The 22,710-nt window shown below is 42.6% G+C and overlaps 1 protein-coding gene across 3 annotated transcripts in view; it reads left to right on the top strand.

Moving 5' to 3' along the window:
- Positions 1–238: 238 nt before the first annotated feature.
- Positions 239–22,710, top strand: part of peo (ubiquitin E2 variant domain-containing protein pendolino) — a 45,047-nt gene continuing 22,575 nt past the window's right edge. Inside the window, exons 1-5 of one of the 3 annotated variants that reach the window (XM_055061588.2) lie at positions 239–570; positions 1,064–1,127; positions 11,993–12,120; positions 13,068–13,132; positions 18,417–18,517. In XM_055061588.2, the coding sequence (XP_054917563.1) occupies positions 1,113–1,127; positions 11,993–12,120; positions 13,068–13,132; positions 18,417–18,517 (309 nt within the window). In that variant the 5' untranslated portion in view covers positions 239–570; positions 1,064–1,112. Of the gene's footprint in view, positions 571–606; positions 742–1,063; positions 1,128–11,992; positions 12,121–13,067; positions 13,133–18,416; positions 18,518–22,710 lie in introns of those variants that run through there. The other 2 variants (XM_050191559.3, XM_055061587.2) reach the window with 2 other exon arrangements.

Below are 22,710 nucleotides of genomic sequence, written 5' to 3'. Positions count from 1 at the left end.
CACAAATTTCCTCGCAATGGCTTTACCATAGAATAAGGCTTCAATGTACACCTAGCCTATTTTTGCAGCAAATTTTATCTATTATATTGCTACAGCCACGGCTACACCCAGCGGATCATAACAACAAATACGTCTATTCTCCACACAGCACGCTCAAGTCGCGGTACACGCATCCTTTCTCTATGGTGCACATCTGGCGCCCTCTGCCTGTGGCAATACGGCGACACTTGGCGCTGGGGTTCAACGAATGAACAGGTTTTTGCGCAGTTCAGTGCTTGTAGCGGTGTTGGCGATGACCACTTTGCACACTCGTACGAGCTGACTAGCGCTGCTTGCTTGTCGCAGCGGTCGCAGACTCCTAAACCTCAAGATCCCTAGCTGCCCTAGCCAATACGTAGCCGCTTGGGCGAGATATGCTGTTTTTGTAGCTCGGAACATATGTAGTGCGTACTGCTTTGATAATGCGACTTACTGATACAAGTAGTTTTGCTCGGCCTTTAAACGGAAAGGAAAGGGACAAATGATCAGCTGTTCCTGAGGTTCCGAAACCAATGCGACTGTGCGAGCTCGGTGAGAATTTATCAGCTCTGTTGTTAAGCTAGCCTTCTTGCAGATGCTCTTTGCGTTCGACGTATATTTGGCGTTGGCATGGTTCACTTTTTGTAATGTGGATTTAAAAATAAATTTTTCGTTCAGTGGCGATCAGCATGTGCCTGCATGCGCAGCGCTGTGGCTGTGATGGTACGTCGTTGCTCATTTAACCTAACTTTCACCGAACTAACCTACACAGCAAGATGGGAAAATTTCCGTTCATAATGAATGTAAAGAGCGCAAAAATGGAACGAAGACAAGATAAAGGACAGGACGAGCGCTCAACGTAACGAAGCTACTTATTGCATAAGTAGCTACGTTATTTTGGATGACGAACCTAATGAGATTTCTTGAAATGTCTTCCTACCCTGTAAAAGCGGTTCGAAAAGTGTGGTTGAACTGTGATTATGCGCGATTACAAGCTTAGAGTCATGCAGAAATAGACGTGCAAACTTGTGCTTTTTATTTGCAGGTTATGAACTGAATACATAAGGAGCCAAGCGCGGTATTGCAGAAGTGCAATGTCCATTCGCACTGTGAGTTACAGCTGTATACACCTTGTGTAGTTTTCGATGTTTGATGTTACAAACTTTCATTTGTAGACATGTACAGCACCAATGTTTCGAAGTGTGAGAACCACACATATTCTAGTGCATGCACAATGACGACGCTCTGTCATGTGCTCTTTACTCGCTCGTCCTGTGTTGCGCTGCTCCTGTTTGTATTCTAAAGACTTTTCATTTTTATAGTAATTAATAAAATTTAGAGACGTTTACCATACACTAAAACTTTTGAACACAGATGCGCTTAGAGTTGTGATACCATGAATTTTCAACTTGACATTTGTGCAGTGTAGCCATTGTTTAGGCACTGCCACTATTTACAAATATTCAAATGTGAGTGCAGAATGGCAGTAAATGTTGCAGTACTTCTTTGGTGCTGCATGCACCTTTAAACTAGCTGCAGCAGCCTACATGATGATGTGGGTTCAGCTTGGGGCTGTAGCAGTTGTTATGATGGTGGATGACAAAAATACTGAAGTGCTTAGGGTTGTGCTGTGCAATAAAAGAAGCTCAGATGGTCAAAGTTAATTCATGGCTCTCCTGTACAATTTTTCGGGATGTTGCTTGGGATGTGAAGCCTCGGCAATTTGCCAATATGCACATGCAAGTGTGCTGCCTTGAATATTTTTGAAGTGCTTTGCTTGATATTGGCTCCAATAACACCACTACAACTGTCTGACGACCTGCATTGCTGGTGCACACATTAAACATTCAACTTCTTGCAAATTCTTGCTGCATTGCCATTAACTTTTGCACTTGGCTGTGTCAGAATGAGAGGAGCGGTGAAATAGTGGCACTTTAAATTTAAATACTTTGGCTGCTATCTAGTGAACCACCTGCATCTCCTGAATTTTCATGGGAAATGTTCATTGGGCATTCAGGACCACCAGAGTATATCTATAACGGTCTAACTTACTGGTCATTGCAAAGTGCTCATAAAAAAGTAACATAGCACTTTTGTACGTTGTAGAACATTATGCAGATAGTAACTTAATCCTTCCAATATGTGCATTCAAAATAGACCAAGGGAATTGGCAGTTGTCAAGGAGTGTATTGCAGTATCTTGGAGAGAGATGCGATACCTGTGTTGCCAGAACAAGCTTTGCTCGAGCGTCACTGTCCAGATACTGTATTATACTGGTGTCACACGGCCACTTTCGATCGCGGTTGAGCCCAGTCCGGATTGAAATTCTTGATCGTGATTGGCTCCCTTCCACAGATTGAGCAAAGATTAAGCCAATTGTGACCGAGAAATTCGATCCGGATCATGCTCGACTGTGATCAAAAGAATACTGTGTGACGCTCGCATTAAAGGGACATAATTAAAGTGAAATAGTAAATAAGTCTAGACTGATAAAATATTACTTCAAAACTCTATTTTTGTTAATTTCATGGTGAGAGGTTGATTAATAAAAAGGAAAATGAAGGCCAAGCTTCCATTTCTTCAATCTTGAGCCAAAACCCTGTGCTGGCACATCAGTGTCACGTCATGGACTTTAGTGTATTTTCTCATGTTTGGGCAATTGTGGGGCAGTAAAGGTTCTTGAAACTTGCCAAATTCAGCTTTTGGCCCCCATTATAATGCAACATAGTCCATTTTTACTAGTAAAGGAATTATGCAGATCCAACGCACATTTTGAAATCTGTGTGAAGTGAAGCTTTTATGAAGTGGTTAATGAAATGCTATAAATTTGCCCATTTCCTTCCTGCATCTCTGGTGTAAAGGAAACTGGCGCATGCACATGTGCTCTTGTACACCCATGCTATGCAATGTGACAACTCTTGTATTGCTTTGTATTTCTTCATTTCTTTTTATTTAGTTTAAATGTACCGCCCGCTTCATTGCCAGTTCCCCATTGTGTGTATGTGCCGTAGTATACAAATCATCATCAACATGTGGCGATCATTTGAAAGAGGTTGTTGGCGTTGGCACGATTTAGGCATTGGCACTGCTTATTTGTTGCAGTGAGGATATTTACGTATCATTTGTTTTATCACTCAATAATTCTGTAAAAAACAAGGTCAGCAGCCTGGACACCTATAAGGGTGGTAAAGATGGTAGTGTTGTCCTGCATGCAAGCTATTCGGCAAGACTGTAGTAGCCACAGCACCCACCAAGCTCGGTCAGGAAAGTCGGGAAGGGTTTGCAAAGAAAGCTTCACTTTAAAATTAACTAGACTTGAGCAGAAGCTGTGAAAAGGTTGGTGTGTGAACTTCAAAGCAGCGCCACCCGTCTTTCCTTTTGGCATGCTTTCTGGTTTATGAAGCCTCCTCCTATGGTAAGAGTGGCTTTTTTTTTGGTATTGTAAAAGTGTAATTTGCTAATGCAGCCCAACTTATTTTTTCCTTGGTGTCCCTTTAATGCAGTAAGCCTTGCAGAACCTATGGCAGGGTCCTTCAGCCTTAAATATAGGCGAAGGCACTGGACTATTGGTCTAATTTACAGCAGAGAGGAACTGATTGGTCTTTGGTTGGCTTGGGAATTTCGGTTTGTTGATCTTACAACATGATCATTGCTCAATGTCGAGATTCTTTACTAGAGGCTAGTTATGGATCCATGCAATAATATGCAAAGAAAAAGTGAAAAAAAAAGACACTTTTGTTCATTTATTAGTGACATCTTGACGACTCAGCTGCTAGACGGTGTTGTAGTACTGCCACTCTTGGCTAGGCTCGTTCCTGATCCATATCTGTCATGTTATACAAATGTCACATGACAGGTATATAGTGTACCAAAATACTGGGAAGTGTGCCACAGCAGCACAGAGGGCGGTACCTTTCTGCAATGACGTCACCAGGTACTGCTGTATGCTGCAGGCATGATCGTTATACATCGTTAGAAACTAACAGCGTGCATATTGGCATGCCTAGCGCCTTGTCTAGAGACGATACGATTGCAAATCTAGATGGATATGTTGCATTACTAGTTCATCCTACCATCTGTACATTTGCTTGGTACTTAGTGGGTAAGTGAGATTGCACAGGTTTGCATTTACAAGCAGATAACGCTTTGCAAGTGCACCAAGATATACAAGCCAGATGCAGAAATGAGGATTGTTAAAGTGTTAAAGGGAAACTGAAACGATTTTGAGGATTTTCTACAAACATACTGAGTCGTTAGAGTAGGTCCTTCTGATCATTAATTGATGCATCTAAGTGCTCCGCGTAAAGCGTGCAATTTATTGTAAGGTTTTAAAAATTTACATCGCTGCTGTCGCAGCACACTGCTCGGCTGAATTTTCAGCTGCCCCTACCCATTTGACATCATTCACCCAATTGATGTCAGTAGGGCGAGCTATCCGATGGGCTGCCCAGAGCACGTTATCAATAATTTTTCCAACTTTATGGTGCACAAATGTTGTTTGTAAGAGTTGGAATGTGGGTTAATTTGTTTCTATAAAAAGAAAGTTCCAGAAAGAGAATGCACAAGAACAATTTCTTAGTACACTTAAGCACTTCCGGCACACAGCAAGTGTCGTTTGCTTGTGTTGCAATTTGCTTCGTTTTGACGAGAGCTCTGCGGTCAGTATCGGTCTCAATCTTTTTGCGAGCACCATGATTCACCTTTGTTGCGTTGTGGGCTGCAAACGTAGCGACTGGAAATATGTCAAGCTGTGACATCGTGTCCCTCTGCAAGGCAGCAGACGAGTGAAGTGGCTCCAGCGCATCAGACTGTTGCTATCCTATCGGCACAAGGATTTGCGTATTTGTGGCTGTTACTTTACACTGGAGGATTACTACCACAATAGTGATTCGTGAGCCCGGTATTTGGGTAAACGCAAGCGCAAGGGGACAGGGTCTGGCCGTTTGACCATGCTGTTTCATGGGATGAGCAGAAGCGCAAACGTTAATGGTCTGCACGGTGCAGCCACCTCATGGCACAGTGCTCAACCAAACACAGTAGCAGTAACGAAGTCTATTCTTTTTTGCTGCTGGTGTAAATATTTCGCAGGATCGCAATCAATAACACATTGTTTTTGTAAATGTTTAGAACGTTTTACACTTGGTTAGAGCAGTATTAGCTCTTTGCTTGGCTGGTTAAGCTCTGTGCCACCGGTTGGCTGGACCGTGTAGACCGATCAGGGTGCTCACGTACGTCTACGCTAAAGTTCCTTCATCAGTTTGAGTTAATGCCTCCACCGTTTCGTCGAAATGCCCAGCTCGCCTGTCGTTACCGGAATAATAGACATGTTCGGCGCTGTGACAGAATGCTCGCAACGCACGTTGCTTCAATAGATCTTGCTTGGGGTCGACTGCGAAGGAGCTGACGAAGAGGTTGGAGAGGCTTCGCGTGCTTGCTCTTAGAGAACCGGAAGTAGACGACATGACGTGCCATCATGACGCGCCATCATGACGCAGAGCCAGTGAAGGCAGAGCTTAGCCCCGATCACTCGGCGAACGAGTTGAGGAGAAAATGCATGGTTATGGAGGAGGATAACTTGTAATCGTCTGTAACTCTTAATATGCGACGCTTTACACAAATTGTGGTGTGAATTATTAACTTTTGCTGTACCCTACGCGTCTACAAAATTTGATCGAACCGTTTCAGGGGCCCTTTCATTTTGATGCCTTTATATAAATATTACACACGGTGCTGCAATAAATGGAAACTTGAAAGAAGCAGCGGCAGAAAGAAGCATGAATTTGTGCACTTTTACACCACTTGCAAGTGGGAATATCTGCAGTAGAAGGGAAAAAGGTTTTTCTCTGCTTATTTTTCTGCTTGTAACGTTAAAAAAAAAATTAATTGTGGGGTGCAACATTCCAAAACTTCATTCACAGTTGGTTACAAGATTGCTGTAGTGGTCCAGATTAAGTTTGATCACCTGGGCTTCTTTAATGTGCACCTTAATCTAAATATATGAGCATTTTTGCATTTCACCCCATTGAAATGTAGGCACTGTGGCTGGTGTGCCGAAACCATCAAAGAAGATTGTTGATGTAAGCAAATAGCTGAATGCAAACACGAACATTCTCATTTAGGGCCACATTTCGCAGCAAACTAGAGGCGTTCTTGCTCGGCAAGGCGCCTTTGTTGCTCTTCCAACTCCCCTTGGGTGAAGACACATTTGGAGGGCATTTTATAGCACACATTAAAGCAAATATTAAAATCTTGCACTTGTTCTTTATTAAGTGATAAAGGGCTGGTGAAGTGACTGGCAAGGTGAATGACAACAAAACTTCTAAAGCAATTACACAACTTTTATATGTATATGTGATCAATAAAGAAATGGCAAAGGAATGGCAAAGTGAATGGCAAGCATTTTAAATTTCATTGCATAATTCTGTAGAGAAAGAAAAAGAGAAAGACATTTAATAATTGAAAAATAAAGAAAAGAAATATCTACATATATTAAAAGGCAACCCCAGTGGTTTTTCTGGTGAGAACAGAGCAAGTCACCAGCGCATCTGTAGCTGTAGTATAAGTGTCTATATAAGCCGATTCGTTATATGTGTGTCATCCCCAGTGGCATGAGCAGCAGCGTGGAAGGCGACAGCCCTCGTCCTCTTCCGGTGCCACCAGAGCCCTCTTCCAACAGAGTGGGAGAGAGTGGTGGCAGCGGGACAGAAGGAGGGCTGTTACCGGCAATCTGGTATTGCTCTCTTCCTTAGGCAAGATACTGGGGCCAAAAAAATTCTCACGGTAGACTAAGAATGCTATTCACTTTGTCAACTTGGTTTGCTTTCAGCCTACATGTCATTGGCTTTCTCATAACAAATGAGTTCATTTTGGTAATTTAAAACAGTAAAAGCTACTGCAGTACTTGGTTTGCCACTTACAGCCATGTGGTGATGCCACTCCCACATGTAAGCAGACTGTCTGCCTGTGGTTCACACTTTCATAGACGTTGCTGTGTAAATCTTGGTGCTAAAGAAGTGGCACAAATTTATAAGCCAGAGGCACGAACAGGAGCAGGAAAAGGCGTTTCAAGGTCCACTTCGAAGTGACATTCAAATGAACTTTAGGATGATTCTATATGAGTGCTATTATAATTGCGCTGTTTCATCTTTAGGTGCTTGGCTTGTTGTTTCTTAGCTTTACTTTCTTTACTTAACGACTTTGCATTAAAGCAATATTGAAGGAGCACACGCAACATTACGGTAATATAAGTGGTAGTTCCGTTTTGTACATGAAACATCTAAGCTTTGAAAGTTGTGCACTGTAAGAATTCTGCAACATAAAACATACTTTGTGCATTGGTCTTCCATGTGATAAAGAACAACACAAATTACTCTTAAGCACACAAGTACGTGCAGTAGGGCCGGTGTCATTTATTAGCGAGAGCTGATTATGAGGGATCTCAGCGATTCTTCCATTGATCTCTTTGGTACATACGCTGTAAGAACAGAGGCTTGAAGTGATATTTGCACATGTTTCTGCCATCATCAATTTCAGTTGTTCCTGCATCTATGGCATTGTCTTTTTTCTGGTGTTGCAGTATCACGCTTGTCGGTGACCAGACTTAGCTGGGGGGCAAATAAATGCTTCTTTGCATGAACGGTAACAGCTGTTGCAAGTGTAAACAACTCCTGTCCCGCTTGCCCTGTTGTATTTCTGTCATTATGGCCACTCTGCTATATTACAACAATTACTGCGCATACAAAACCAACGTGGTATAAAAAACAAACACCGTGCATTTTAAAAGTGTCTCCAAGGCAGGACAGCTCTCATGAAACATATAGGTGGGAATGGCACAGTAAACATGTTAGAGCATGCAAGTTGCAAACCTGCAACTGTCATTGCTGAAGTGGCCCTCACGACTTCATTCTGTCTTGCCACAGACAGCATACTTCCCAGTGTTCTAGTACGCTATAACAGGTATGCCACAGTGCATCAGGAGCAGACGTAATATCCTGAGCTTGCATTGCATGGGAAAAACATAATATACTGGTGGTTAAGCTGTGAGCCTCTCCGTGGTTGGCATCTCCGTGTCCGTTAGCAAAAATGTAGGCCAATCTTGGCGGCAATGCAGGGCAGGAGTAGTGACTCGTACCCCCGTAAGGTAGAGAATTCAAGCACTCGGCAAAGTGAAGCGACAAGTGCATACATTCTTTGGAATAACACATACATCATACAGAACAGCATTTGTTCCAATAAAGAACAAGCACAAAACAAGCATCCAAACCACATAATTGATGATAAGCCACTCCTGATAACAATGCGAAACACGTAGTGCTCCCTGCATACGTTTCTTGGTAAAGATTACTGTTGCCCAAGCTGCCACGATGACGGTAGCTTGCAACGTGGGTGTGACGTCTCTAGCCTTTCATATATAAAAGAACCAGCCTAGCAACTGATTTCATTGTTGTTGTAGCACCATTATGGGTACACAATGCATTGTTAGGACTCCTGAGGAGCTGCATGAATACGAGGAACGACAAAGGGAAAAAGGAACGGCAGTATGACCAGCGGCGGTGTGCTGCCAAAAGTACCATTACTCTAAATTGCCCTTACTACCGTTACTCTAAAGCAATAAAGCATTGCCTAGCCCCCTCAGCAGTTGTAGTGGTGGTTTTTGATAGTTTCACTGGACATCCACTTTCGCAGGGCGGGGATGGCGAGTAAAATTTTTTTTAATCAGTTTCTTTTAGGTCAGTTTTGTTATATAATACAGAATAAGTGGTGGACACCTGAGCTGCAGACATCACATGATAATGTTTGGTTATAATTTGAGTATCTCTGTAGCACCCAGAAAGTACTATTTTTTTTCTAAATAATGGGGTTTTACATGCCAAAACCACGATCTGATTATGAGGCACGCTGTAGTTGGGGGCTCTGGAAAGTTAGAACACCTGGAGTTCTTTAACGTGCACCTAAATCTAAGTACACGGGTGTTTTCACATTTTGCCCCCATCGAAATGCGGCTGCCGTGGCCGGGATCCAGTCCCATGAGAAAGTACTTCTGTGGCAAACCTAGAGAGGGGGCATAATTTATTTATTTAATTTATTTATTCAGAATACCCCTAAAGGGCCTCTCGCAGGAGGGTATTACATAGGGGGGGGGGGGGGGTGCAGTAACGTATACAGATGTAATAAATGAGTAATAAGTAAAAAAAGAACGGGAACTGATAAACAATAATCACAAAAAATAATAATACAAGGACAATAAGATTATTGTAGTACTAATAATAATCAGAAGTGTACAAAAAGACAATACGAATCACAAGCACACAAAAATGGAGGCTAATCTGGGTCATAGAAAGCACTCAGACCATTAATGTATAACAAATCAGAAAACAACACAACACGTGAACTTAAAAGGAAAAGGCAAAACACTGCAATAAATATAGGAACAATAAGCATAAAAATATGCATGTTACACAGAAGACAAGAACATTTTTCAACACCATTTGTAGTGTAAAAAAAAAAAAATGGGGCGGGGGGACATGACACAAGAAGGTTTACGCACTTTCATTAATTATTAGAAGGTTCTGGAATTCATTTATGTCGGTGACGGTTGCAATGTGTGATGGCAAGTTATTCCACTCGGTTATGGTGCGCAGTATGAACGATCTGGCATAAGTTAGTGTGCAACACGTGAAGCGTTTGATTTTAGAAGGGTGATCACGGCGGGGAAAGATGGCAGGGGGTGGCCTAAAGAAGTCCTCACGAAGTGATGCGTGATGGTAGAGCTTATGAAGAAGTGATAAGCGAGCGATTTTACGGCAACATGATAACACATGCAGTTCAGCACGATTCTTCAATGAAGTGACACTGGTGTGACGTGAGTAATCCGAAATAATAAAATGCACAGCACGGTTCTGCAGGGCTTCGATGTCTTTAATAATGTAGTCTTGATCAGGATCCCAAATGGCTGAGGCATATTCTATTTTAGGATGGATTAAAGTGATATAAGCCAGTTTATGTAAGTGCGATGGGGTGTGTTTCAAGTTACGTTTAAGAAACCCAAGTGAGCAGTTTGCTGAAGCAAGGGTGACGTTAATATGGTAATGCCAGGACAGGTCAGACTGAAAGTTAACTCCAAGATATTTGTACATGGTCGGAAGTTCCACTGAAGTATTATTTAGCGAGTAAGACAGAATGTGAGAAGCTTTTTTAGTGAAAGACATCAACTTAGTTTTTGAAGGATTTAGTGTCATTAGCCATGTTGTGCACCACGAAGTTAAGGAGTCAAGGTCAGATTGCAGAGATTGGCGGTCAGCTTCAGAAGAGATGTTGCGGTAAATAACGCAATCGTCAGGGAATAGCCTAACTTTAGATTTGACAGAGGAGGGTAAGTCATTTATATAAATTAGGGAAAGCAATGGACCGAGCACACTTCCTTGAGGAACACCGGATGAAACTGGGACGAAAGGAGAGTCAAAGTTATTGACCGACGTGAACTGTTGTCTACTAGAGAAGAAGGCTTGCACCCATGCCAGAACAAATGGGTGAATATTAAGTTGTCTAAGTTTTAGTAAGAGCCGGTGGTGAGGAACTCCATCGAACGGATTTGAGAAGTCAAGGAATATGGCGTCAATTTGAATGCCAGCATCCAATGATGAGTTTAAATCCTGAGTAAATCCTGCAAGTTGTGTTTCGCATGAGAAACCCTTGCGAAAACCGTGCTGGTATTTGAACATGATGTTGTGTTCCTCTAAATATGTAATTACCTGTGAGTGTATAATGTGTTCCAAGAGTTTACAGATGGTACTAGTTAAAGATATAGGTCTGTAGTTAAGTGGGGACGAGCGATCCCCTGATTTAAATATGGGCACTACTTTTGCTATTAGCCAGTCCTGAGGAATGGTGCCTGACGATAATGATACAGAAAAGATGGCTGCCAAGCAACGATAGATACCAGAAGAAATATGTTTGAGTATTTTGTTGTTGAAGCCATTATGATCAGATGCAGATGAAGTTTTTAATTTTCTAAGTAGAGATAAAATACCAGCTTTGTCAGTTATTATTTCAGCCATATTAATACCAGAAACAACATCAATGTTAGGGCATGTAGTAATATATGTTGAGAATGAATCATTTAATAACTTAGCACATTCGGATTCAGTAACAGGAGAACCATTGGTATTAGCAAGAGTTACATCGGGGTGGTTGCTGGGATTTATAGTGCGCCAAAAGCGCCGAGGGCTATTTATTAGCAAAGATGACAAATCACGACTGAGAAATTTTTTAAATAGGCATGTTTCTTATTTTCACAGTTAACCGCATAATATCAGCAGGACATGACTTCTGCATAGACATTCAAATCAAGCCTGTGCAACTTGTGGTTGATTGGGTAAATTATGGTTGATTGGGTGAAGCATTCCTAAGGCCTCTGTGGTCTGTAAGTGTATAGTGATGTTTCCAAATATATACTTTGTTTTAAAGGTAAACATGTATTTAAGTCTCCTATGTTGGGACACATTGTCATGGTTAACCTGTTGTACAGCATTAATAAAGCTTGGGTGTGTAGAGAATTACATAGCTAATTTTTTGTTTCATTAATTTTCACATTGCTCAGTTCAGCTGAGGTGCTATATAAATGGCTTTGTCACGTAATGTTAGTCCTTCATTACAGTAATGCAAGCATGTTTAGAATATTCTTAATGTAATACTCTGGGAAAATGCATACATAGCTCAATACATGCCATCAAGTTTTGTAATATATATGTTTGTAAAAATTAAGTGATGGCATAATGTAGAAAGTGCAAAAACCCTTGACTTGTCATGCTTCAGTGCTGTTTGTTATTCTGATGCTAAGCACTGTTTGTGATCCATTTTTGAACATTGTGAATTGAAAGCCCTGTCTATGTGGATCTGTCTAGTGTTCTTGTTGTCATTTGTATTTGTTTTACCAGAATGGATACATTAGTAATATGTTTCCCGTTTGGTTTAGAGCCGCAAGATGTTGCCAGCCACACCTGAGCGTGTTGGGGGTCGATGTTTGCAGCCCTTAGAACGTGACAATCAAGGTGGTCATGCCTATAGTCGAGTCTTTCTTGAGTACTCGCTCATGTCTGAATAGTAAGTATTGTCTTGTGCACATGGCTGTTCTGTATTGGCAGTTTGTGACTTCTTGCACTTTCTCTTTTTTACAACTAAAGGTCAGAAGACAAAGACCCCCACATTCATAAACATGCTTCAACTGGGCACTACTACTTGACTCTGCTGAGCGGAGGACAACATCCATGCCCCTTGAATGAAATATTAACTGTGCTTCAGTAATTACCTATTACAATTTTTGATCTACAGTTTTGTAACCTGGCTAGTCAGGAATAGGAAAAAAAAAAAAGCTGTGCAGCAACAAATTACGAGATGAGCACCTGTTTCGAGATCCACCCCCAAGATTTTCTAGTTAAATTACCAGAGTCTGTGAGGGAGGCTTCTGGCATTAATTGGAATGTCAGTGTATTTCGTTGCTCATATTTTGGATGGATACCTTGAAATTGGCGCTGGTATCATGATTTTTACTTAATGGAATGGCCTCATTACTTCTTTGCTTCAATTCCGCACTAGTAACCTATGGTCTTGAGTGCATAATGTGGCTGCCACAGCCGAGATCAAACCTCGTGACCTCAAGCTCGGCCGCGCAACACCAATGCCACTGGGTTACTGCAGCAGGTAGTCTCAATAATTTCCTGCCTTAGCTAGTAGAGACACCATGGCTTTGAACGACTGGCTTTTCAATTACCTCCCTGAATTTGGAATTATCTCTTATTTCCACCATGATTATGCTTCATGTGGCACAAGTTGTGGCACATTTGCCCAACACAAGCACTGTGTCGTTGATTGCATGCACTACTGCAGACTAGTTGTGCGCATATTGTAAGCTGCATGTCCAGGCCTCGTATACAATCGGATATTTTGCAGCATAAATGTTTGTTAATGTTAAATGCACCTCACATTTGTCATAGAAGAGCTATGAGAGAGCATTCTTGCTTTGCTTTCTTTCCTTTCTTTTGCACTTCTAGCTTGATGCTGATGAAACAGCAATTATCTGGAGTGTACGTGATGCCATCGGCCAGCTCAGCATTTGGTAAGTGTCAGAAAGTGCATATATCACATTAACTAATGTTGCGAATCCCGGCCACGGCGGCTGCATTTCGATGTGGGCGAAATGCGAAAACACCAGTGTACTTAGATTTAGGTGTACGTTAAAGAACCCCAGGTGGTTGAAATTCCCGTAGTCCTCCACTTCGGTGTGCCTCATAATCAGAAAGTGGTTTTGGCACATAAAACCCCCCTTTTTTTTTTTAACTTATGTTGCTAAGTCTTCATGTAGTTGTTAAGCAGTATTTCATTGCAGCAGAGGAGCGTCTTCTTTTGCTTGGTAAATATGCCATCTTTGTGCTGGAGCGCATAGCACACATTTCAAACTGGTGGGCCTTGTGTTTCTTAGGTATAACGGAGAGGCTTTTCTAGCAATTACTTATAATGTACTCGAAGCACTCGTCTCCAGGGTTTGTTCAGATAAAGATATAGTTGGGGGGTACTGACTATATTTTGTTTACAGCAAGAATTTGATATGAGCTGGGTGAATGTCCTCTCTAGAAAGGAATTAACTTTTGTTTTGTGAGACGCAGTGCGGATTTAAAAAAAAAAAGATTAATTTACCAAAGGTGGAGAAGAGCATTCTTGCGACTTGCAGATTTTGCAAGTTTAAATACCTGCGACTCCAAAACTAAAACATTGTACACCACCAAAAGTTTTTGGGTAATTTTTACTAATAAAACTACTGGCCCAAGGAAACTGGAAACTCATGCCGCCCACAGTATGCTCTTTTGGAAAAATTTCCAAAGTTTGCTTTTTGAGCAGAGCGCCTCTCACCGACTCCGAAATCAGTAGCTTTGTGAGGCTACTTTTACTAAGACGATAAAGCCGAAAAAGTTTGACAAATCTTCAAACAGCTTTTTTGCAAGTTAACTCAAAAGATGTGCAGCTACATTATGTAATTATTTCGCAATAAAATCTCGAAAATACCAAAATTGCAGAAGTAGTGAGAATTCGCCAATTTTAAGGGCATCTAAAAAAATTATCCGCCGATTTTCATTTAAATTTCACAGAATGCCCTCGCAGGATTGATAAATATGATACTGTGAAAACATGTTGCATTCCTTTATTTTAAACTAAAGATTTGAGCCTATTTTTACAAGCCTGTACAATCATCCTTATGATCTGTTGTAATAATAAAATCGAATTTACATTCATATTGAATTTAGAGCTCGCTTTTATTGTGATAGTAAGGAAATATGACTCAGATTGTGTCTTTTTTTCCTCTTCTGAGCCACGAAATGAATTGTGCTTGGGTTTTCAGGGCTCCTGTATCCGTATTTTTCCTACAGTATGTTAAGGTAGCAACACGCGAGAGCGTGCACAACGAGCTCTTTAAGGCTGGGCTGGGGAAACTACTTCTGGCACTGCTCTCTAATTACACCTGCTATCTGAGATGCTCCCAGTTTATATTGTGAGCACAATATTTGGATTGCATCTTCCTCATCAGTACATATCATCATAGACTTATATCATCATCATATCTGTACATATCATCATCAGTGCCACGGCTGCTTTGTCGTCGTGGCGCAGGATCTTTGAGAATAAAGAAGTTCCTGAGAAGTGGTGGAGGTATGGGGTATTATTACAATATTACAATATTACCGATTCACCAGCCTATTGGGGAAAGCGCGATGATGCCAGTACAGCGGAGGAGTCAGCTGGGTGTGTTCAGATAAGGACAGTCGCAAAAGAGGTCCCAGATATTTTTTATTTGAACTAAAATTTTTATATTGGGCAGAAGAACCCTTCCACACAATGGAACCGAGACTACTTTTCCCACATATGTCTTTGTTTCACACAGAAAAAAACCTTAACTGAGACAAAGTGCAAAAATATTGTTATCAAGCTGCAATATGTAGCAACGTAAAAAGCACATTTTGCAAGCCTCTGTTCACAGAAATTGTTATATTACTTTGCATTCTTTAAGCTTCAGTGTCGTTCTTCTCCGAGTATCGGCATGATATTTTCCACTTTTCAGTTTTTGTGTTAAATGAAGGTCTTGGACCTTTAATCCCCAGGACAAATTCTAGGAAGCCTGAGGGAACCCCAAATGATTTAATATGATAGCTCTTCTACAGCCAGATTTGGTTTTACTTCTACTGTGTTGTGATGTCGTGATGCAGAAGGTAGTCATTATTCAAAAAACTAGCGCAAAATAACAGGGACACAGACAGAGAAGACAACAGGACGAGCGCTAAACATCAACTGAGGTTTTACTGCGAGCGAAAGTACATATATACATTTCGGTGGTGCATGCACACACACATTGATGACACAGCAACTAGCCCAGCTTTCTGCCTTGATCGCTTAGAAGGTAGTCACCTGGGACCGGAACATAGCGAAGTTTTGATATTTGCACTGGCTCGCTCGGTCCTCTGCTATGCGGCTACATTGGCCCTTACAACAAGTAGCAGCATAGGAGGTGACTGAGCAAGCCGGAGTGAGTGTCAAAGCATTGCAATGTCCTTCTCCCACGTGACCACAATCTGCTTCATGACGTCACAAAAGAGTAGCCTTTTGGCAAGCGAAACCAGAACTGGCTGTGGAAAACCTATTATAATAAATTATTTTGGGTGTTCTGATGCTTGCCAGAAATTTTTTTTTAAGGTTTAGAGGTCCAGGGACCTCATTTCAATGGACCCTGAAATTATTTTGACAATTTTGTACAAACATATTGAGTCGTTAGGGTAGGTCCTTGTGATCATTAAGTAGCACATTTAAGCGCTCCGCATACAGTCTGTAATTTATTATAAGGTTTTAAAAATCTGCATCACTACCTATCACAGTGGCGCCGCCGCTCCCCCAAGTTTTCAGCTGCCCCGGTACAATCTGCATAGTTGGCGCATGAGACGCCAGTTAGGTGAGCTATCCGAATGGCTACCCAGATAGTTTCATCGATGGTTTTCTAAATTTATGGTGAACAGATGTTGTACATAATAGCTAAGATGTTGGTTAATTTGTTTCTATAAAAAAGAAACAGAAAGAGAACAAAACACACAACAACAGTTTATCACTACACTCAAGCACTTCCTGCACACAGCAAGTGTTGTCTGCTTGTGTTACAATGTGCTCTGTGTTGGCATGAGCTGTGCGGTCAGTGTTAGCCTCGCGGTTTCTTTTCGTGAGTACCATGAATCGCCCTTGTTGCATTGTGGGCTGCAAACATAGTGATGCAAAAGGGCTGTCGGTATATGATCGGCGCCAGTATCTATGTGTTTGCGGCCGTCACTTCACGCAGGAGGATTACTACCACAATAGAGAGTTTAGCATGTCTGGTATTCTGGTAAATTCAGGCAGACTGGGCGTTTTGCCAGATGGATGGAGGCACAAATGTCAGCGCCCTTCAGGGTACAGCCACCTGGTGGCACAGAGCTCCACGAGACAAGCACAGAGTTACTATAGCGGTAACCAAGTGTATTCTGCTTTGCTGCTGGTGTAAATTTTCGGCAGCAATGTAATTGTGAACACGTTGTCTTTTTAAATGTTTAAAGTGTTTTACACTTGGTTACAGCAGCATTAGCTCCATGTCTGGCTGGTGAAGTTTTGTACCACCAGATGGCTGCACCATGCATGCCGCTCATGTTTATGCTAAAGCCCCTTCGTCTAGTGGTAGCAGTATGGAGGGGCTTTAGTTTACGTCTCCGCCCATCCGTCAAAACACCCAGCTTGCCTGCGGAACACTGGACACACTCGGTGCTGCGACAGAACGCTTGCAACGCACGCTGCTTAAATAGCTCTCGCTGGGGATTGACGGCCAGGCAGCTAGCGAAGAGGTTGAAGAGGCTTTGCGCACTGGCTCCAAGACACCAGAAATAGATGACACGACGTCAGATCATGACACAGAGCCAGTGAAGGTGGAGCTTAGCCTCAATCTCTCGGCAAACGAGTTGAGAAGAAAAAGCATTACTAGGGAGGAGGGTAACTTGTAATCGTTTGTAGCTGTCTTAATATAATACGCTTAACCTAAATTGTGGTGCAAATGTTGTATTGTAGCTGTATCCTATGCATCTACCAAATATGTCTAAACTGCTTCAGGGATCCTTTAAAGGGCCCCTTACCAGGTCTGGCCATTTCAAGATGACAAGCGCAGTGCATACAATGCACATTAACAATTGTGTCTGCTACCTACTACTACTACATGTCTAATACATACCTAAGTGCTGCGGAAAGAGCTTGAATTTCAAGCCAAATGCAGTTTGCCCTTCTCCTCACAGGCACTACGCTCCCAGCGAGAGAGTCCATGTCTATCGCTCAAGTGCGCCTACGTACATGACATTGCTGACATCGCTCATATTCATATGTGTCTTCAAGAATTATTCAAGGCAACATCAGTTATTTGGTTAATCTGTTGCTTCAATAGACAAATTAATGTTTAGAGAAATAATAAAACATACAAACTGAATGTCTGCGTGTTTTTGTTTTACTTTGTACAGTAGCAAGAGAGGTGCACTTCTGTTTCGTCTGCTTGTACCCATGTCATGCAGTTGCTTGCACAGAGAATGAAACTGTCATTTTATACCTTGTTGAAGCACTGCGATCGTGCTCTTTCATCCTCTTATGCCTGCCTCAGTGCTCGTGATTGTGACACTTACTTATACCGCTAATCAGTTCTTGTGCAGAGTGCGCATAATCGTCCTATGTGCGGAACGAGAGAAATGCAACAGTTTGTGTGTGAGACCTTCACCAGAAGTGCACCACTCAGCAAAACTGCAAGAGAGAGAGAGAGAGAGAGGGTGGGGCCCGTGATGTATTCATCACAGATACTCCAGCCCTGGTATGGGAGAACGCAGGGAAGGAATTTCGCTTGCGGAGGCTTGATGGGCCAAATGAAGAGAGTGTCTATGTTGGCAGTGACACTCGCCTCTTGACATCATGGGTTTGCGGCACTTCATATATTTCTGTCTCTGCTATTAATGAATTGATGCAAAAAATTCTTGCAGTAGAACGCTCCCAAGAGAGCACGTAACAACTTCCAGCGTGTAACCAAAATTTGCTATGTGGCCTGGTGTTGGGCCCTTTAAGATCAACGAACCTGAGAGCCCACTCATAGGGCAAACTGTGTTGTTTGTACACCTCGCGTGTACTATCTGTTCTGGCTGTTGCCCCTTTTCCCCTTCTTTGACGTGTTCCCACTAGCAGTAGCCATGCCTGTACATTTGACAAGTGTTAAGACTAAAGGCAGCCAGGTATATCTTTCTTTTTAAACATTTGCAGTTGCGTTTTTATATATTCATGTTTTCTCTTTTTCATTTTCTCATTTGCTGCAGTGTGGTTTGGAGTGTTATTTATCCGACAAGGCCTCTATCAGGGTGGTGTCTTTCGGTTCACTCTCCGTATCCCGGAAAACTACCCCGATGGAGACTGCCCGGTAGGGGGACTCACATTTTTGTCTTAATCAGTTCTTCAAAAGAGATACATAGTCATACACATTTTGAATAAAGATCTTCTGAAAAGTTGTTTTTTAAGACTAGTCTTTGAAGTGTTGGTATGCAAGTTAAAAAGTATGACTGTCAGTGAAACCAACTAGCAAAAGACTATGACATTTGTGCAGGCTTATCCTCAGAGGATTTGCTGTCCGTCTGAATTTGTTTGCACGTAAAGTGTTCTGTATGGCTGAAGCCAAGGTAAAAGAAACAAAAATGGCAAGTCAATAAAATGATGCCAGCTTACATTGTGCTGAACTAATGGCATCCTTATGCCTTACTGAATCAAGAGACTGGTTTAGATGCGATAATGAGTACCGTATTTACTCGAATCTAGGCCGACTCCGATTCTAAGCCGACCTCCCCAAAGTCTGAAGCCAGAAAAAAAAAAACAACTTAGCTCGAATGTAGGCCGAAGGAAAAAACTCTGTTTTATCGGCAGAAAACCCAGCATTTTTATTGCGTAAGCGCACACTCCGTAGGCACGTACGTATAAAGCTTATTCGTCGTCGTCGTCGTCATCATCATTGTCCGCAACATTGCTGTCCTCTTTGTTGCTGAGTTCATCCCAGAGGGCATCATCCTCGCTTCTGTCCATCGCGTTTGAAATACAACACTTTTTGAAAGCTCTAAAGATTGTTTCATCTGGAATTTGATTCCACGCCGTGGTGATCCAGTTCGCCAGCTGGCCAAGCGAAGCACGCTTGATGCGCCCGGTTGGGGTGAGCTGATGTTCTTCCGACGTAAGCCAGTCGGTATAGTGCTTGCGAAGCCTATCTTTAAAGGGCTTATTAATGGTGACGTCAAGCGGTTGGAGTTGGCTAGTCATGCCACAAGGGATTATGGCGATGTCTGTTCCAGCACGAGAAAGCATAGTCTTCACTTGTAAGTCAGATGGCTGTGGTAGGAATCGAGGACTAGAAGTGACTGCTTGCACAACACGGCCCCTGGACGGACTTCCCAAACCGTTTTCACCCAGTCCTCCATCAAGCCGCTGGACATCCAACCTTTGTCGTGAACACGCACAACAACATTTCTGGGGAACTTTTCGCCCGCTGGTAGAGTGTTGGGCTTGAATATTATGCATGGGGGAAGTTTTTGTCCATCGGCGGTGCAGCACAACATTACTGCCGTTTGCTGCTTTTCGTAACCCGTCGTCTTAAGTTTGACTTCCTTCACACCCTTTTTGTTCATGGTGTGTGCCATTGGCATGTTGAAGAACACTGTGGTCCGGTCGGTGTTTGCAATTTGCCGCAGTTGGTAGCTGTTTTCTCGCCGTTTGTCTATCACGTAGCACTGAAACTTAACAAGCTTCTTCTCGAAGTCAGCGGGCAGCTTCTGACACATGGAGATCCGTCGTCTCAGGCTGAACCCGAACCATTCCATAAAGCGCGTTGCCCAGCCCCTGCTTGCTTTAAGATTGGCTCGTGCGACACCCTTCACGTTGGCAACTTCCCTGGCTTTCGCCTGGATAATCTCTGTCGTCACAGGTATTCCCGCTTCCCTTTGTTCCGGGATAAAATCGGCAACAACTTCTCCCACCTCATGGTGTTGGCCCGTTTTTGGTCCAGTGAGTGCCAAGTGGGCTGCTGCACAGCTGAACAGTTCAGTCCGTTGTTTGCGCCATCGTCGCACATTCTTTTCGTGCACGCTGAACTCGCGCTGCGCTTGCAGGTTCGAAGTCTTCTTCGCATGCAAAACGACCTTTCGCTTAAAGGCCGTACTGTAGTGCCACCACTTGGTTGGTGCCATCGCTTCTCAAGCACAGGTGGCGCAGACGTTTCGCAAGCACGTGGTTAAGGCGCAACACTTCCAAAACTCAACCAACACGACTGCACTGAACGATCGCTTTCAGAAAACTGCCAACTCCGTGCCCCCGCCACGTGGGAGGAAGGGAGAAGGGGGTGTCAAAGTGCATGGCAATCGCCGGTGCAGTAATCACATGACACAATCCACCCTTGCTGGCTAAATTCCCTACATAAGAAAAGTACCGCCGTCTACTCTCTCGTCCACCGTCTCCTCTCCTCACCTGCACGCGGCAGCCTGAGGTCAGTGCATGGCGAGCCGTCATGCCGCTACTGCAGCCGGGCCTTTAGCAGTCAAATTATGGTACTTGAATCTCAGCCAACCCCCCCACTTTCACACATTGTTTTCTCGAAAAAAAAAAACATCGGCCTAGATTTGAGTAAATACGGTACTATTTTTACTGTGGTAGAAGAGCTCAAAACTGTGTTTTCGATACTTGTCCAAATGTTCATCCTTTACATTATGCTGTCATTGGCACATTCCCATTGTCATCATTATCATGCCGTTGTTGTCAGGTCATGTGACAGGTCGTTGTAAAATTCTTCATCTCGAGCCTTAACATTTCCTTTTATTGCCATTAACATCTAGTTCACTAATTTTGTTGATGCTGAAACGTGCTGTATAAATGGAAATCCTGCTCTTCACTGTAGTTGCACCCAATACATCAAATAACAAAGTTTTAAATAAGTAGTCTAACAAACACAATGCCTTACAGCGATGTTAACTGCGCAGGAATTAAGAGTGAATTCATTTGATATTCAAAAATACAAAAAGAATTAGACTTTATTTGTAACATTATGCAAGTACAGAGCTCTAGCGAATTATAAATGCGACGAAAAAGGTGTGTTGTCAACCAGAACACTGGGTGTTATTTCTTAGTCGTGCATACACTTCATCTTCCTCATTCACGGTCATGTTGAATGACTGTGAACCATCACAGCTTTCCCCGCTCCCCCCAGAGAAAAGGTCACTTGGCTGGGACAATAATACCTGCACAATTTGCTGACATGCTCTATGTTGGTAATTCTGTATAGCGGTATCACAGTTTGCTCAATGTCGTAATTCACTGTGGACACTTTGCGAAATATTTTGTAAGGTCCTTCCATCACTGCACATAGTTTTCTTTGGTTTGGATGCCACAGTGTCTCATAGAGCACCAAGTCACCAACTTGATGATCACTTGCTAGAAACTTTTTGTCTTATATGACCTTGCTCTTTTTGTGGTATGCAAGGGAACTACGAACTGCAGCCTTCCTTGCCTCTTCCACATTTTCCAACTCGCTGTTTAGCAGTGGTGGATAAGAAGGTATTCCATACATCAGAAATAAGGTGTATATCTTGTCACTTCGTGTGGAGTCCTGTTGCATTTGTGAATGACCTCCGAAATATGTTGAATCCATGCTTTGCAAGGCTCTTCATTGATTTTGCATTTGAGTTGAGTCATTATAGTCTTATTTGTGCGTTAGTTCATGCTGTTGCACTGTGGATGCTGAGATGATGTGAAGAGCTGATGAATGTTGTGTTTCAAGAACTGTTTGAATTTGCCTGTAGTGAATCCTGGTCCACGGTCAGAGAGAAATCTTTGGCTTTCTAGCAGCTAAGATGTTTTTCAGGCATGCTATGTAGGCATCAGATGTCTCAAATTTATTAGCAAATGCCCACACATAATGTGTGGCGTGATCTGTTGCCAAGTGAATGAACTTCTTTGACCAGCCGTATCCCGCAAAGCCACCGATTGAAAGGTTGTTCTGCGGGTGGCAGAGACTCAGTGACCCAAATCACTTGCTTTTTGGTTTCTTGCATCTCTGGCATGTATTGCAATGATGGGGCATATTTAGAAACATCACTGATCATTTCTGGCCAGTAATACTGTGGTGAAAGTATTCGCAAGGTTTTCTTCACCCCAACATGACCAAACTGGCAGTGGGCTTTCTTGAGAAGTTCCAATGGGAGGGCATGAGGGACATATACTTTATCAATTCCCTTTCTGCTGACAATGGTCAGGCCATTTTGGATTGTATGTTTGCAATGTGGGCGGTCATGCCGGTGGTCTTGAAGCTCTGGTATGGAAGGAAGTTGGATGACAGGACTGAGAAAACATATCTGCTTTGATGTTATCGCTGCCTTTCTGATGTCAGGTGTTGACCTCGTACATAGATAGCTTTACATGCCTCTGTGTATTTTTTATGTTCTGAAGCCACTGTAAGGCAGCATGGTCGATTATGGCAATAAAAGGCTTTCCATGCAGGTAGCAGCGCCACTTGCTGACAGCATCAGTTATGGCCAAGCATTCGAGCTCTGTTATTGCACAATTCTGTTTGTGCTTCAGCAA

The sequence above is a fragment of the Dermacentor andersoni genome, chromosome 1 (genome assembly GCF_023375885.2).
Source record: "Dermacentor andersoni chromosome 1, qqDerAnde1_hic_scaffold, whole genome shotgun sequence".
In the NCBI taxonomy this organism is placed as follows: Eukaryota; Metazoa; Arthropoda; class Arachnida; order Ixodida; family Ixodidae; genus Dermacentor; species Dermacentor andersoni.
Note: the sequence above shows the minus strand (reverse complement) of the source record. Positions and strands in the feature narration are given on the sequence as shown.